The 15,244-nt window shown below is 47.1% G+C and overlaps 1 protein-coding gene and 1 long non-coding RNA gene across 2 annotated transcripts; one reads left to right on the top strand and one right to left on the bottom strand.

Annotated features, from left to right (window-relative positions):
- Window positions 1–109: 109 nt before the first annotated feature.
- Window positions 110–11,182, top strand: LOC142022574 (uncharacterized). The gene is made up of 3 exons (XR_012647990.1): window positions 110–238; window positions 6,403–6,498; window positions 9,089–11,182. It is a non-coding gene; the product is annotated as an uncharacterized LOC142022574 (long non-coding RNA).
- GSTT4 (glutathione S-transferase theta 4) lies at window positions 253–15,149 on the bottom strand. Its single transcript, XM_075012566.1, has 7 exons — window positions 14,149–15,149; window positions 11,716–11,855; window positions 7,864–7,951; window positions 6,316–6,466; window positions 5,476–5,652; window positions 3,772–4,022; window positions 253–668 (listed from the first exon to the last, which is right to left on the bottom strand). Exons 2-6 carry the CDS (start codon window positions 11,825–11,827, stop codon window positions 3,831–3,833), a joined length of 720 nt encoding a protein of 239 aa, XP_074868667.1. The 5' UTR covers window positions 11,828–11,855; window positions 14,149–15,149; the 3' UTR covers window positions 253–668; window positions 3,772–3,830.
- Between the last annotated feature and the right edge of the window lie 95 nt (window positions 15,150–15,244).

The following is a 15,244-nucleotide window of genomic DNA, read 5'->3' as shown; positions in this document are numbered from 1 at the left end:
GCTGCGTTCCGTGCGCCGGCCTGCGTGAGGCGCATTGCCCGCCGCAGCGGGCTCCCTCTAGCGGCCGCTGACGGGGATTGGTCACTGACTTTGGTCCGCTGATTGGATCGTTGGTGTCCACAGCGCAGGGCCCGGTGCTGAGGGGGAGCGGGGTGTGAACGTGATCCCAGCCCCCCAGAGGTGAGAAACCAACCAGAAGGGAACCCTCCGCGCTTTTCGTCTGCGGAGGCGCTGGCAGGCGAGTACGGGAACCCACGCTATGGGCTGCTGATTATCAGGGAGGCTGTCTGTGACCTCTTCGCCTAGACCAAGGGCGTCCAACTTTTTGGCTTGCCTGGGCCGCGTTGAGTGAAGAGGAATTGTCTTGGGCTGCGTATAAAATATATAATATAGCTAATGTATATACATCACATAACAATGTTAAAAGGGTATGATCATGTGGGGCCGCATTATTAGCTGTCCAGGGCCGTGGTTTGGACACGCCTGGCCTAGACAATCCTTAACACAATAGCCACTACATCTACTAGCGAGATCTCACTGCCCACAATGCAGGGCTTGTCCTGTAGGAATTTCTCCTCAAACTGCTTCAGGGGAGTAGCCAGGTCATCCATAATTTCCTGCAGCTTCTCTGTGGGCAGTGTCTGGCCCATGAAGAGGGGGATGAGCACCTGTGTGGGGACAAGGGAGCAGACTTTAACCTCCACAGATGTGCTTACACTGAATTTCCTTTGCCTTTGCAAATGGGATCCACTAAGTTTACCAATTATCGAGTCATACAATCTAGGATCATTCTGAAGTGGTGCAGAACTCACATGTGGCAGGATCTCAGCTTTCATTAAAAGATGATCCTTTACCCTTCAAAATGCTCACACTTAAAGCAACAATGTCCAAAGCCATGCGCACAATAAAATCCCTCTGTGTTTCACAGCTACACAGTTTCATCTTGCCATGACTTCTAATTAAACCTCTTGTTTATTTTGGGAACGGGGCACTGACATCTCGCTAGCTCAGGTCACAACTTCAAGGAAATGTTAAGAGTATCAATTCTCATGTTAGAAGAGAACAAAAGGCTTATCATATTATCTTATTACAGGTACATGCAATTTATGCAGTAATTACATTTTCTTTAGATGCAGGAAAGCTAGTGAAATAACAATTTTATTGTCTTCACCTGTTTCCTGTGGTTTTTATCTTTTACTTAATTTTGTTAGGACTGGGGGGATTTACTCGGCATTGTTCAGCTCCTGGTGGGGGTACAGGAGTCAGGTCAGGGGTTGGGTATGAGGTGGGCTCAGGGCAGGTGGTGGGTTCAGGGTAGAAGGTGGGGCGAATTAGGAAAGGAGTTGGGGGCTCAGAGGGTGACAATCTTGCTGCCCACTGAAATGAAAGAGGTCACTTATGGGGCCAATTCACAAGCCCAGGTTGCCCATCACTAATTTACAGGGTCATGATCCCAATCAGAATTCTATCTGCTGGTGTTGTAGCTATGCCAGTAAGGTGTCAAGCTATGGTCCTTGCACTCCTAGAACAAACAGAATTTCACAAGGGAGAGAAAAGATTACACAACGGAATCTATTTTTCTCTTGCAAAAGTGGCCCCCAGACTCAACCACACTGAAGAACCTCTGCAGTCAGTTATCATTGATACCAGGCATACAACAGAAATAAAGAACTGTTCATTGCTATGCTGCTGAGGACAGTAACGAGAGCCATTTTCCCATCTGCCAGGTGTTCCGCTAAGGGAAGTAGAAGGGGCACAGACTGCAATAGGGGTGTGTGGGTAGCTTTCCCTCCCATTCAGAAGAAACTAGACATTTATACAGATAATACTGATGACAGCCACTCTTATGTTACACGTGGTAGCAAATTACAAGGAATATTGGTAAACTTTCATCTTTGAGCTAACCATTAGACTGTTGAGTAGCTGCCATCATGCTGTGAGCACTGCTGCTTATCCAGAGTACTGTTACCTGATAATCACCCATCTGTTTGCTCCATCTACCTGTTGTCTTTCATCATGGATTATAAGTGCTCTGGAAGAGGCACCAACTTTTCACAATATCTGACTATGATGCCTGAGACAATACAGCAGCTGACCACACAGTACGAATAAATGTTAATTAAATGATCAATTCAAAGGAGTTAGGAAGAACTTTTCCCTATGCATAGATTTGTTCATAACTGTGGGACTCTTGTACTTCCTTCTGAATCATCTGGCACAGGTTGAACCTCTCTAGTCTGGCACTCTCTGGTCTGGCAACATCTGTGGTCCAGTATGCTTTTAGTTAGCTGGATCTCCTCTTATTATGAGTGTGGCCAAGTCTCCTGTGGTCCCACAAAGTTTGTTTACAGCCACCAGTCCCGCTGTCAGTGTTCTGTGCTGTTATTTAGCTCTAATTTACCCCTAAATATCTTCTAAGAGCTCAGTCAACCATGGGAATGTTGGTAGTGCTGTTAGACAATACTGACCTCTCGTGGTCCAGCAAGCTCTCTTTCGGCTCCAGTCAGATCTCAAGGGTGCCAGACTGGAGAGGTTCAACCTGTATTAGCAACTTTCAGGAACACGATATTGAACTAATGGACTACTAGTCTGATCCAGGGTAGCAATTCCCATTCCCATTAAAACAGTGCCTCTTCAGTGTTTACCCCTTTCTCCAGGTCACTTGTGAGTATGTTGAAAAACACTGGTCCCATTACTTAACCCTGGGAGACCCTGCTATTTACCTCTCTTCACTGTCAAAACTGGCCCATGTATTCCCACTCCGTTTCCTGTTTGTAGCCTATTTGCCCCAATTGAACTCTCATCCCTGGGCTTAGGAGGCTAACGCTCAAATGACTGACCTATCCTTCCTGAGAGAAGGCTGTAGTGCAGATCAGGACATATGCTTTTCATACACCGTCTGGAAACTGCAGGAGGAACTGACCAATATGATTTCATGCTAGTTGGGATTAATCTTGCTTTTGATGACCTCCTGAGGTCTCTTCCACCCCTATGGTCCTATGCACCCGCAAATTTGAAATGTGGGCCTCTAGCTAGTGAGGGCGAGGAGACCTGCACCATGCTGACTGCTACTGTGGACTGAGTGGTTGAGATGCTGTGAGTATCAGGTAGGTCCGCAGCAGATGGGTGAGGGAAAGAAAGGAACCCTACCAATACTGTAGCTCACAAGTCTGCAAGGTAAAAGGGTGATCCAGTGTTTGTAACTGTAATGGAGTGGGGGGAGTGCATGTGTGAGTCAGGCTGGATGTGAGGCAAGCAGCAGCTCCCAGTGGCTAAGGATGACCCTGGGGCTACAACTGGCAGGTAACACCTCTGCCTGAACAAAGAGCAGGGAGGAGCTGAGCTGGGTTTTGAATCGGGGGCGGCAGTTAGAGGCTAGGAAGAGGGAGAGCTGGAAGGCAGCCAGCCTGAGGAGGGGGAAAGCTACACCCCAGAGGGGCACCCCTCGGGATCTTCTCCCCAGGACAGATTGGAAGGACTGTCTCTGGCTGCTGTACTGTCGTTTCTGTGAGAAACTGGGCTTCTGTTGCCTAATAAACCTTCTGTTGTACCTGCTGAGTGAGAGTCACTCCTGCCAGCGGACGGGGTGCAGTGCAGGGGGACCCCTGAACCCCATCACAGTAACAAAAGACAGTATCGTTCCCTTCTGTAAATCTTGGAAGGACTGTGCTTAAAAAGTGTTGTTGGTAAGGTGCTGTTCTGTCACCTTGGGAAGCAGGGCCACTGAGATGTGGTGCCTGAGAAGGGGGTTAAACACACACAAAGACCTACACAGGATTAGCTTGGCTTAGAGGGTCGCTTCCCTTTTTTTTTTTTTCTTTTTTTTAATGTCAACATTTCAGAAACTGTTTCAGATGCTCTCTCAGTTCTGGGGGAAGTTGCGCAGTGCTCAGGTTCTTGACATTCAGGATCATCTCATGTGCTTGCTGGAAGAGCTCCTTCCCCACAGCTTCCTCCACACGGCAGCGCCACTCTCTCAGCTTGGGCTTGTCCTCAAAGATATCACAGCCACTGCCCACAGGCTGCCAGGACAGAAGCAAAAACCACAGGAGTATAACTTCCATGCAAACAGTCCAAAGCAGAATCTATTTAGAAGGATGGGACTACAGCCCCAAATCCAATTGAGTTCAGAATAAATCTCAGCTGGATCAAGTCAGATATGGAAGATCTGAGAGTTTGGGGCCTGGTTTCAGGTCATTTCAAGTTCTCCATTTCTGGGAGATTAGAGTGATTGCTGAGGATACTGGTGACAGGTACATGGAGATATGCAGAGGGATAGCAATGTGGGCCTCTCCTGCTCTTCCTTACCCCAACATTGAAAGGAAAAGCATTCTTGAGTTTTCATTGGAGACACATTGTTTTCAGAGTTTAGAAACCCCTCTGCAGGGTTTGCAACCCAAAACTTAGAGTCATGCGAAGGCATGGAAACCAGAATGTGACAAGACTAGTGTTTTACCCTGCTGGCAATGAAACGACACACACGACAGCACGAGTGTTAACAAGTATGTTACAATTACTGTCTCATGAGACAATCAGTTTTATAAAATGAAAAAAATAAGGTGGATTCACGCCAGACAGTAAAAAGGAGACCCCTGCAATACAAAAGCAGGTACAGGTTGAACCTGTCTCATCTGGCACCATGGGGACCAGACCTCTGATGGAGGAGAGTATTTGCCAGACTACAGGAGGCCAATATTGTCTAGCACATTACCATTACTGGGCTCTTGGAAGACATTTAGGGGTAAATTACAGCTGGATAACAGCACAAAATACTGAGAGCCAAGACTGGTGGCTGCAAACAAACTTTACGGGACCACAGGAAACCTGGCCATGCCCATGATAAGTGGTCGTCTGGCTAACTGAAATCATGCCAGCTTATGGATGTTACCAGACTAGAGAGTTCCAGATTAGAGAGGTACAACCTGAACTTCATTCTTAAGGACACATACAACGTATTAGGAATAAAGAGGAAGTCCTCACTCTCTAATAGATACATTTTTTCTTTCTAAGTTTAGACTGTACGTTTGCCACTTCCAGGGGAAAAAACCTCTCCCGCAGACTTTTCCCTATGGAATTCGCAGGAAAGAAAGGAAAACCATGCACTTCTCAGTCAGTTTTAAAATACAGAGTTACCCCCCAAGTGCTGAGCATCTCCAGTTACACTCACTCTAGAATAAGTTCCAGTAAAATTTGGGACCTTTTAACTAATCTACTTATTTCCACTTATTTCTGCCAGAGGACCAGTGCTCAAAGCAAGGCTGAAGTTCTTTGTTCAAAATATTTTTCCACTTCCTTTGGAAGCATCTGTTCAGCTCTGTTTCAGTTCATCCAAAAAGTGCTAAAGATAAACTGGCAAAGTGAACCCTTATTTCAGATATTTTCACGGGACCCGAAAGCCATGTGTCCGCCCACTTGCCCAGAAACCCAGCTTGCTTTGTCTGAAGACTGCCTGGAACTGCCAATACCAGCACTCACCTGCATGAGCTCCACCAGTGCCACCAAGTCTGCCAGGGAGATCTCGCTGCCCACAATGAAAGGCTTGTCCTGCAGGAACTTCTCCTCAAATTGCTTCAGGGTAGAATTCAGTTCCTTGACAGCCTCCTCTAGTTTCTCTGGAGAACATGGCTGCCTAGTAACGAGGGGCACCAGTATCTACGAGGGCGAGGAAAACGTAGCTTTTCCATGTTACCTGCCAATTTTTAGTCTATCCACCAGGGAGTCATGGCACCCTGAACTACTCTGAATATCCCTCATTAGTTTATTATAGAGAGGGCTGGACTAACGAATACCGGGAGCCAGGCTAGCTAGCATTACAACATCATAGTCCTCCAAACCAGGCAGTCTTGTTCAGCATCTCCTTTGTGGAAATATTTGCCTTTAAAGATTTCACACTAACGCAATCGCCCCTTGTTTCAAGAAGAGAGGGCCTATCTCTGCAGGGACAAGTGTCAGCTATGCCTAGTCAGTCAAAGCAGGAGGAAGGTGGTAAGCATCTGGCAATATCTTACCCTCACCACACCGGATCAGTTACAGTCACTTTTCTGGATTGAGTACAGAGGTGACCTTCCCACAGATTTAATCTTAGGAAGAACTGGGGGTAGAATAGAAAGGATTCTTGCAGTAGGTGAAAGTGGGGTTAGTTTAGGTAGAGAGCTGGCTCAGTTGGGATGCCAATACAAGTTACAGTTTGGCTTCCAAACACCAGCTGGGTTGTGTCTTTGACAGCTGGAGCACAATGTCCAGAAACAGCCCCTGGCCCCATAAAAAGCTCCAAGTATAAAGCATGTCCGTTCTTATGGCAGCTAATATGTTTACCTTGGTGAGGAAAATTTTGCTGCCTTTCTCTCGAATGGCTGTGTGCTGCCAGGACAGGTACTCATCAACTCGGGCCCGTTTCTGCAGGTCTGAAGGATACCAATGATCAGGGGTGTTGAATTTTCGGCTGAGGTAGAGAAGGATCGCAATGCTGCCAAGAGAGCAACAGAGAACGATGGACAGGTAAGTTTAGAGGAGATGGACGTGATTGGTCTTCCCTCTTCCCCATCTCACAATACTCATATGACCAATGAGTTAATGAGTCAATACTGACAGACCCAAGAACCTTCCCATACTCCCTAATAACCAGTCACGTTTTGTAACATGAGTGTTCCAAGTCAGACTTCTCTCCACGCTCTCCTGCCCCTCCACTAGAAATACACACACCATTACAACAGCTACTTCCCAGCACTGCGTGAAGACTTGGTGTTTTTCACAAGAGAAATGGTGAGAAAAGGAAGATTGTGAGGGTTCATTTTGAGTTGTTTAGGTGAAATTAGTGGTTTTGTTTTGAAAAAGCATTTGGAGCTTCTGCATCTTAATTCAAGTCTCTGTTCAGTGGGGGTTGAAGGAGAAGGTAATTCCACCACCCAGAGGTAGGAAAAGTACCCAAAAAGTTACTTGAGTAAAAGTACAGCTGCTTTGGGGGTGGGTGTACTTAAGTACAAGTCACTGGTTGTCCTCTGGAAAACTTGAGTAAAAGTGCATACGTGCATGCACAAACACACATTGCCTCTTTATTGTACTCAAGTACCCAGAAGTGAAAGCACTTTTACTGAAGTAACTTTTTGGGTACTTTTCCACCTCTACCCCCACCTTCCTCTAGAACAGAGAGAGGAAGTGGATTTCCTCTCCTTCCCACTTAAATTAATTAATTAATTAATTAAGAAAGAAAGAAAGAAAGAAAGAAAGAAAGAAAGCTGCCCTGTGATATTTTACCCAGATTGAGGGGAAGGATGTCAGCCATCCAACCTTCTGTATTTCCATTTGAAACTTGAACCAGTAGGGTAATTTATACCATTTACACTGGAACACAGACCCACGATGGGAAAACTTCACATGATCAGGCCTGTGGATATCCTGAAGCCAGCCCTTTCTGGCTATAGTTACCACATCACCCAATCAGAGACTCACCAGATCCACTGAGCTTTGCAAGCTTTGAACCTAGAAGCAGCTTAGCTGCAACACCAGCTGATGCAGATGGCTGGTGACCTGGGTTGGACCAATGTTTGTCCTCATCTCCTTGTAGTCAAAGATGGATGCACAACTGTAGCAAGGTGGAAGGGACAGAAAGACGGGGGAAATACAGGCCTGACAGAGGCATTAGATGAGTGGGGCTGATAAACAGAGAGAGAGGGGAGAAAGGGCATTAATGAAGAAAAGGCAAAAAATAAAATACCGAGCCCAGATAAACTGAGGCATAGGGGATGGAGAGTGAGGGAAGGGATGAGCAAGTAATAAGAAAGACTCCGAGCAGGGAACCCAGCAGGCAGACATTATGTGTTGTGATGTTAGTGCATCAGGGGATTGCATTTGTTTAATCCTTACCTCTCTGCCAAGGTAAAAGCTCCATCCTTGAGTGCTGGCACTTTCCTCAGCACATTCACCTTGCCAAACTCTTCACTAAGGTGCTGCCCTGAAAAGATTAGCAAGATTAAGGAGGTGGTGGTGGTGGCGGCAGCAGCAGCATGCAAGGGGGAATCATTGACAAATCTACCACCCGAATCAAGCTAGATTCTTCACCCATTTGTGAGGGTCAGCAGAATCCATGGGAATATTTGACTGTGGCTTCACAGCTTAGTCCACATGAGGAAAAGTCTGGCTTATTCTTCTCATAGAACAAGTGCGCAACTGAACTCCATAACGGATATAGATTTTGTACTAAGATTTACCCTGATATGCCACAGGCAGAAAGGGGATTCACTACAAGTTTTCATCCAACTGCTTCATTGACAGGTAAACTGCCCCCAGGCTGCACTACGGTTAGGTCAGTGAGCGCAGAGACAGGAAAGGGTAAATGCAGGGTCTGCTCATGAAGCTGCACTTCTCCTTCCTGCTAGTATTGTGAGGGGGACCTAGAGCAAGAGCTGATGTGTACTGCAACAGCAAACACAGTGGATCTGAGGCATTTTTAATATGCCCATGACTGCAGTCTCAAGATCACTCCAGGATACAAAGCCTAAATAGAAGGATTTGTGGGAGAAGCTTGTGCATGAGTCATTACAGACAGCTGCTCTGTTTTGCCTTATTCCAAAGAGGTTTAAACACCATTTTATGTCCTAAGAGAGATGGCGAGGGAGCATCCCTGTTGTGTCTGCTCACATTCACCTCACCCATCGGGCTGCCCCAGGAGTCAGAGAGGTGCAATATCTTTGCAGAATGTAGGGCAGGAACCAGCATGGGGTCCAAGACACAGCAGCTGCTGCGTTGTCAGCCTAGACACAATAAGGCCACATTACTTTGACCAATTCTTCTGTGTGTGTCATAACTCAGCATGATCCCTGATGGGGCTGCATGAATTCAGCCCAAATGGGTATTTCACAGGCATGTAAAACTCCTGTTTGCCGAGAAGGGCATTTTACGATGTATCCATTTCATGCTTCTTTTGATGAATTGCCTTTGCTACCAAAAACATTTAGCAGACAGAGCTTTGACATCAGGACAGCAGACGTCCCTGCTGGGGGTGCTGGGCTCTGGGGGAGGTAGGCATTAAGACAAACAAATAGATTAAAAATAGATATCTAATACATGGCTCTTCATGCTCTCTCTGCAGCTCTTCGTCCCCAACTGGTTGGCCACCTCTGCCTTATATCTACATTACAAAAGATTCCCTGTTGCTAACAATGGATGGTGGCAACATGGACATGTGAACTTGGACACAACATCACTCTGTAGGTAGTTTTCCACAGTGTCAGCAAAGCCGCCAAGTTTTCTAGGAAAGAAATTTTATTTATTTATTTATTTTTTAAAAAGCAGACAAGAGAAACCCTTTCAGGCTTTCTACAGCCTCTCCTCCCCAGTTCAGTAGAATTCTTATATGGAAGTTCATCACTGAAGAGTGGCTGGAGAAAGTGGCCTCTGTCACTTCTCTAGACCTACGTGCTAGATGCGTTCAGTCACAGCTGCTGACATCCATGACAAAAAAAAAGTTCCTAGGTTTTGACACCAGCTCACCTCTAGCTCAGTCATTCCTGGAGTGCTGATCAAAATTGTTTGCTATGTTCTGACACAGGTGTACCTGATAAGCTTGTTGACTGGAAGGGACAGCACACCTGTAACTAACATGGGTTGCAGACCTTCTGCTACAGGTCAGACCTTCTCCCTGCCCCAGTTTAGGAAAATAAACCAGCTCCAATGCTCTGCCTTAGCTTGTATGCTGGGCACATCTGGTCAGACTGGTTCTCAGCTCTCACAGTCACTTACCAGATCAGAACCAATTTAGAGTGGGGCCAAGTTTGCTACAAGAAACAGAAGTTTGCCTTGATCCCCTAATCATGATAATGTGTCCTTTATAGACCATTAATTTCATGGGTCATCCCCATGCACACCGTGTGGGCCAGGCAGCATTTCCATCCTACAAGAATAGGAAAACATTTGAGCAGAAGACAAATATCTCCTTAAAAAAAGAAGAAGTAAGAAGTTGGAGGGGAAAATGCAACACAGCTGCCTTTAGCTCAGTAAAGTAACTGAGACCTCAAAAGAGGAACAAAAGACCCAACTAGTTGTCCAGTGGAACAAATTTTCTCTCAACTGCAATAGGAGAAACCTACAGGTGGGGATGGGACCAGAAAGGCAAAAGCAGAGTGGGCCTGGTTGGCCTGGCCGGCCCAGGCCGGCAGAGATTATTGAGGTAAATATGAATATAGTTTACTCATTATTACAACATTTAAACATCAATTAGTCTCAGTCTCTTCAGTCCTTCTACTGCTTCAGTGTTAGAGACCATGCAAGAATTTGCTTTAGGGGTGTAAGAGGGAGACAAAACTCAAGATTCTTAGTGTTAAAGAAAACGAATGAGCACCAGAAGAACATGTCTAAATTACAAGAAGCTGGGAGACAGCTAAGCCTAGAGAGGACTCTTCTGAAAGCATTACTGCTCAGTGCTCTGGGTTAGTTACGTCATCCTGCAGGAGGGACTTATTTAGTGGAATGTGAAGACAGCATGCCTATTGCTCGTGGGAGCCTGCAGGGGTGTTTGACAGCAAGCGCATGCTCCTGGTCCCATTCCTTCACTTTACAAGGCTCATCAGCTGGTAATGCGCTGGGTATAATCTTGCACAGCACCTCCTGACAACCAAGATGCTGCTCTACCCCCCAAAACATGCAACTGTTACAACAGTCAGAAATCACTGGAGTAGCATCCTGGCCTGTCAGCGGTGATCATCTTTCAGCTACGAGCTTAGACTCTCACTGTGTACTACATTGGCCCTGCACACGTAGCTAATGTAGTAGAATTCAAGAGCGCCCCCAAAGACATCCAAATCAGATAAGGACTGAAAGCACCCAGGACAGGTTTATTGTTCTATGAAGTACAGGAATAGTTGTCAGCAAGCTCTGCTGAACCACTACACGTATGTACCCCCAACAATGAGTGCAGCTCAGTCAATGACAGGCTAATTCGTAGTCCCCTAGGCTGGGTACAGACAACTATTTGGGGTACACTTTTATACACAAGTTACACATCACTCCTGACTTACCAAGTTGTCACCTCCTGCTGCTTAGTTACCACCACTTACCTCGTACACAGGGGTTTAATCACCATCTCTCATGCTGTCAGATTAGACCCTGTACTGAACCTGGGTCAATCTGTCTGTTATCTGTGGGGAGTGTGTTGGTACCAAGCTGCTTCTTCACGATGTGTTCTATAATGACCCCTCTGGAATGTGCTCCCAGTCTGCACATAGCACCTCTTAGCGCTTTATACCACTAACCCTGTTTGTACCCGATTCTGTTAGCCAAGTCTGCCTCTAGCTCACAGCATTAGCACTGGCTTGATGATTGTGGGTTGGACTTCAGGCCTCATAGCAGGCCCGCGATAGATGGGCTCAAGTTATAGGTCCTCATCTTACTCCAAGTGGTACTTTCACTTGGGATTGTACAAACATAAACAGCTGGGGCTACGTATCTTTTATGTGTCTCATTTCCTAAACACAATTTCCACTCTCAATGAGAGGTCAGTAATGAGCCATAAAGCAAAATGCCTGTCAGAGGGGATAGAGATACTTTAGGGTTTTGAGCAAGGGAGGGGCCTAGAAACTAGTTGCACCTGAGAAGTGTAACATGTGGATAGTCTGCATGGAGCTCAGCAGAACCAATGTGCTCCCTTACAATGGCATTGCTGCACTCCCATGGCAGAGTAAAGAGATGACAACACCATAGGTATAGGAGCCTTTCACATACCTTTCAGCAGTTCCACATGCTTGAATTCAAATGGGATGTTGTTTTTCTTGGCAAACATAAAGAGGGCTCGGCAGGGCTGGGACAGGAGGTCCAGAAAGAGTTCTACTCCCATCCTGGCAGTTGGGATTCAGAGAGAAGTCCTGCAGTTCAGAGAAAAAGAGCCTCTCACAGCAACTCTGTCTATAGCAGGTGGCTTGGAGAAGGGACTGAGAATAACTTTTGCATGCCTCTGCTAAGAGCCCTTAGTAAGCAATTCAGCCAGTACTGCTAGTTACTGTGGACCAATCAGGAGAGACTGCAAGCTCATTCAGGATGGAAAACATCCCAATCCTCGTTCCCCCCACTGGCATGGGGTAAAGATCACGGCTGTGGGAGGAGACAGAGTAGATAAACATTGACTTGGATTTATGAAAGTCCTGGCTATTTGTCTTGCCCTTTTAGTTCTAATGAAGAATAATTACACTAACTCAGTAAATTATAGGGTCGAACAGCAATAAAACAATCTTGAATGCTGACTCTTGTCTCACCTTAGCCCATCGGTACTGAGACTGTCAGCAATTCATGGCAAGGACCATGGGCAAAGCACCTACATGATGTAGTTGCCTAAATCCTATTTTCAGAAGTGAGAGACACGTATGAATCCAACTGTCATTGAGTCTACTTTGATTTGTAAATGAGCCTTAGGTGCCTAAATCATTTAGGTACTTTGGAAAATGTGACCCTGGCCATATTATATCTTGTGCCTACCACTGTCAGTGCTTTTTATTACTGGATGGGTAGCAGAAGACTTTCTCATGCTGCTGCACATACAAGGTATTCAGGTCTAAATCTCTAATCCTACATTGAGTTCCACGAGGGCATTGTCCTCCACTCATTCAGAGCTCATTGTATGATCTGAGTCTAAATGCTTAACTGCTTCAGTGAAGGAATCAGCCCACATTGATTTAAGCTGAAAAACTTATGATACTATGTAATTGTAACCAGGGATGAAAAGCAATATGTGCAAGTTAGGTATTACATGACTTTCTCTTATATAGGTTTTACCCGCTCATCAGAGCTGTGTCTACACTAGCCAGCTGTTTCGAAACAGCAGGCCCCGGATCGAAGCAGTGCATGGCGCGTCTCTGCACGCCGCACGCCCTTTTGAACACGAAATCGACATTGGGTGCCGCAGGAATTGAAACTGCTCTTCCAAACAGAAAATAGGAAGAGGCTGCTCTTTCAACGTCTTTTTTCGAAAAAGGACATGTGCAGATGCTCCGCATCCCCCTTTTTCAAAAGAGCGAGGTCCGCCATGGAGGCAATCAGCTGTTAGGTGGAGATGTGCTGCCCAGCCCCCGCAGGGTTCTATGGTCTGTGTGTGCAATGGCTCTTAAAGCCGCACAGACCAGGAAACCCTGTTGCATGAAGCTGAGATGGTGCAGACAGCAGCTGCTACACATGCTGCCCCTGCATGCCTCAGTGCGACACTGAGCAGCCCCCTGCTCACGATGGCCACCAGGCAGCCATGTGAGGAGCCCCAGGGCCCCCACTCCAAGCACACCCAGGGCTCCCAAGGGCCCAGCCATTGCGGGGGAGAAGCACACCCCGTCCTGGATGGAACATGAGCTCAGGGACCTGCTAGGGCTCTGGCAGGAGGAGGAGGATCTCTGGGTAATGGGGAGCAAATGGCAGAACGTGGCTGCCTTCACCCAGCTGGCCGAGGGCCTGAGTACCCAGGGTCACCCTGCCCGCACTCCTGACCAAGTCAGGAGTAAGGTTAGGGAGCTGCAGCAGGGTTATACCCAGGCTTGGCACTTGGTCAGCCGGTCGGGGCTGCCCCAGCTTTGTGCCCCTACTACAGGGAGCTCAGGACCATCCTGGGCCACCCGGACACCTCCCTCCCCACCGGCCCTCCTGGACACCTTGGGTGAGGAGCCCCAGCCAGGCAAAGAGCAGGAGCCAGGACCACTGGCCAGCCCCCTAGCACCAGGGCTGGAGATGGAGCCAGGTGCAGCAGCAGACTGGTCCAGTGAGGAGGGGCACCTGGTCACAGATCTCCTGACCCACACCTCCAGCTGGGCATCAGCCAGATGGCCATCCCCTGACCTCGGCGGTGCACCCCCAGGTATGTACCCAACAGGACACATGCTTCAGATCATGAGGTGGAGGCACCATACATGACCAGGGGCCATCCCACACTCCTGGCAAACCCCAGCTACCAGGGCCCAGCCATGGTACAGCCCCAGAACAGTGACATGGCCACCAGTGCCCATCAGCACCCGCTCCTGCGGACAGTGCCACGTCCTGCCACTGGTGGCGGGGGGGGTGGCGGATCACACAAAGAGGCTGCTCACATGGCCACTGCACCCATGGATAGGGGACAGGGAATGGGGACCCACCACCCATGGGAGTACAGGGGGTGTGGACCACGGGGCAGGGGTCAGTACTCACGGCCTGTTCCTCTCCTCCCCGTTTCTGCAGCTGCACCATCCGAGGGCTGGGAGCTAAGCATTCTCAGCAGATAATTGCAACATCACTGCAACAGCAAACATGGTGGGAGACTTTGGCTCTTGTTTCAGCTGGACCACCTGCTTAAAATTTAAATCAGGGCAAGATGTTACATTGTGATTTCAAAAAACACACTTACTGGGAGGATGCAGAGACAGGTGCTGATGCCACTGTTCATGAGATAACAGCTGGGCACTTGGAGAACAACCTGATTTTTCTTTACCAACACTGTGACTCTAGTGGTCAATATTGTGAAGTGTGTTATGGGGAACAGCTGCTGTGCAGAGATGGTGTGGTTATTAGCACAAAGAATGAAAGATGGCTGTAGCACTATGAAGGTGCTATAAAAGGTATTATATTCCCCCACTACAAAACTAAGTATCCTTCCCATCAATTTAAGATAGTTTAGTCACCCATCTTACCTGGCCTCACAAAAACTCTGTCCCTTACTTACCCGCTTCATAGGCTTCCCCCACTCCCTCTGAGCTCCCTTCTTTCTGGAAGCTTTCCAGTACAGTTTTCCTCCACTTCACCAATACCTGACTTTATTTTCACGAACTTAGTTTAAAAATGTGAACATTAAATAACTCACAAAACTGACAGACAACAGGCTACATGATCATTTACTGTTGCTTTGGAATACCCAGTTGTATGGTGCCTAACTTACCTTGTAAGCTCAAGGAGAAGGAGCTTTTGTTTTGAAAGCATCATGCCCACCTCTGCTACTCTAAATGTACGGGGCAGATGAAATCACATCACAAAGAGGTATGGCACGAGCCATGGCCTTGCTGCCAACCTCACTACTGTGCAGCGTATATGTTCATGCTACAAGTGGTTTTATAACATCAATAGCAATTCTCTTCAACACAATTAATAGTGTAATTTAGACTGATAATGATCTAGCTGGTGTTTCCAGCTAAAACTCTGAACACAAGTCTGATTTCGTAAAAGGGGAATAAAGGTGAGTTAGTGGGGGGGAACCCAGGACAACAATTAATTCACTCTACCAACTCCTTTAGCTACTCAGAACCACCCTTAA

The sequence above is a fragment of the Carettochelys insculpta genome, chromosome 18 (genome assembly GCF_033958435.1).
Source record: "Carettochelys insculpta isolate YL-2023 chromosome 18, ASM3395843v1, whole genome shotgun sequence".
Taxonomy (NCBI): Eukaryota; Metazoa; Chordata; order Testudines; family Carettochelyidae; genus Carettochelys; species Carettochelys insculpta.
This window is presented reverse-complemented; position numbering and strand designations above follow the sequence as displayed.

What these genes read in the sequence shown, in the direction of transcription:
- GSTT4 (XM_075012566.1), bottom strand. Translation starts at nt 11,827, where the DNA reads ATGGGAGTAGAACTCTTTCTGGACCTCCTGTCCCAGCCCTGCCGAGCC. An exon ending in GCTTTTACCTTGGCAGAGAG is followed by an intron (nt 6,467 to 7,863) that starts GTAAGGATTAAA and finishes CTCTCTTGGCAG; the next exon opens with CATTGCGATCCTTCTCTACC. An exon ending in GCAAAATTTTCCTCACCAAG is followed by an intron (nt 5,653 to 6,315) that starts GTAAACATATTA and finishes TCGCCCTCGTAG; the next exon opens with ATACTGGTGCCCCTCGTTAC.